This window comes from Mesitornis unicolor, unplaced genomic scaffold (genome assembly GCF_000695765.1).
Source record: "Mesitornis unicolor isolate BGI_N332 unplaced genomic scaffold, ASM69576v1 scaffold37363, whole genome shotgun sequence".
NCBI lineage: Eukaryota > Metazoa > Chordata > Aves > Mesitornithiformes > Mesitornithidae > Mesitornis > Mesitornis unicolor.
In genome coordinates, this window is record NW_010173303.1 from 6,367 (window position 1) to 8,139 (window position 1,773).

General features: G+C 36.6%; 1 protein-coding gene across 1 annotated transcript in view; it reads right to left on the bottom strand.

Annotated features, from left to right (window-relative positions):
* LOC104537724 (spindlin-Z-like) overlaps positions 1-791 on the bottom strand; it is a gene marked incomplete at both ends in the record, with an annotated part of 6,602 nt that extends 5,811 nt beyond the window's left edge. Inside the window, one exon of the mRNA XM_010180693.1 lies at positions 743-791. Coding sequence (XP_010178995.1) covers positions 743-791 — 49 coding nt within the window. The remainder of the gene's footprint in view (positions 1-742) is intronic.
* Between the last annotated feature and the right edge of the window lie 982 nt (positions 792-1,773).

Genomic DNA, 1,773 nt, shown 5'->3' on the forward strand with positions numbered 1-1,773 from the left:
TGAACCACTGTATGACTTTACACTTAAGATACAACTAGTAACATTAAGTTCCACACTTACCCACCAGATATTTAGCTAGATGTGATATCTCTGTGTTTGACACTAAGATCAATTATGCCCAGAAAATTACCTCTATTTTCACACAGCCACTCACCAATGTTCAGCTGCTGCTATTTGAAAGTGTAGTAGAGGGAAAAATATATGCCATGAACTTGTAGGATAAGCAGGTATCCTTCACTACAACCAGCAGTCTCCTGACAGAAGTATTTCAGTATATTCTTTATTTAAGAAAAATGAAAAATCCTTTTCAAAACTACAGTTGTAGTAAATGCAAGATTAGGTATTTCTACAATTACTTCCAGACTGAATTATCAGTAAGCATGCTTTGCAATTTTTACTGGCCTGGAGACAATGCATGAACTCTGTGCCAGAGAACAGAGATTACACAATACAAGTAGCTAATTTCTGGCTCACAACTTCTTCTCTCTGAATTCCAGAAAGAATTGCAGCATTGTATTCAAGGATAATTTCATATTAACAGTCAAAACGATGATTAAAACTCTATTTGTGGGGCACTCTTTAAAAGGAAGAACTAAAAGTCTGACTCTACATACATCTAAAGACTGAATATTATTGCACGCTATTCTCAATAACAAAGTGAGGGGAACAATATAGATACATTTCTGGAACAGTACTTCCAGTTACTGAGAGCTATACTTGAGTAAAAATATTAACAACTTACTTGTGGGAAGTTCTTTTCTTCATCATGCTGGCAGACACTCCTGCATGACCTACAAAATAAATAATGACGGAATTATTGAAAAATAAAGTGTGTATACAATGCCAAAAAGTCATCTTCTGCAAAAGACTTCCTTTTGAATGTTAAAATGTAAAGTATCCAAACACTGCATGTCATGACTGAACAGTGCACTGCTACAACAGGAGAAGGTAGGGCAGAAATAGACACGGGCGATATACTCATGAAGCTCAGGGGGTTAACAGGAATGACTGTAGGTGGATATTTTAGTATTATAACTAAGTCAGTTTGCCTAAGGACACCTGATTTTCTACTTTCCAGGCCAAGTCTGTGATTAACTCAGAGACAGTTTAATTAGGTCCATTATTTCTTACAGACTCTTAGAAACTGTTCGTTTGATTTGATTTTTGATGACCAGTCTTCATTATTTCTTTGTTAGCAGATGTTACAGCAACCATCCAAACTGAAGCTATGGCTCCAAACGGGCCATGCATCAATATGCATACATCTTAGCAGTTAAAATAGATTCAAAATTAAAGCTACAGCTACAAAGTTAATCAACTGGCTGTGTAACTTTTCATCCTTGAATTAATCAAAAGGGTGCAAATACATGCGTTCCTTAGTTAGCCAGATCAGCACTGGGTAAGTATATACACATCTCGGCCTAACAGAGCATACAAAAACTGAACAATGAACAAAAAGAACTTTGAGGAGAGCAACAGATTTGAGCTGGCTTCAACCCATGTATCCTCTCCCAGCAACTGGGGATGTTCTGTGCTGTGACCGTGAGCATGTTATAGAGACCAGTAAACATAATCACATTTGTATTAAGATGCAATTAGATGTTGCTGTTATATTCTGCTGAGTACTGGTGATTTTACGCTTGTAACATTCTGCTAATTCAAAAACTAATGCAGCATCCAAAAAAAAAAAAGGTATTAAAACATGAAACCCTCCTTGTGTGCAATACATAAGAGAATCTGGTCAGGAGAATCACAGAATCACAGAATCGCTCG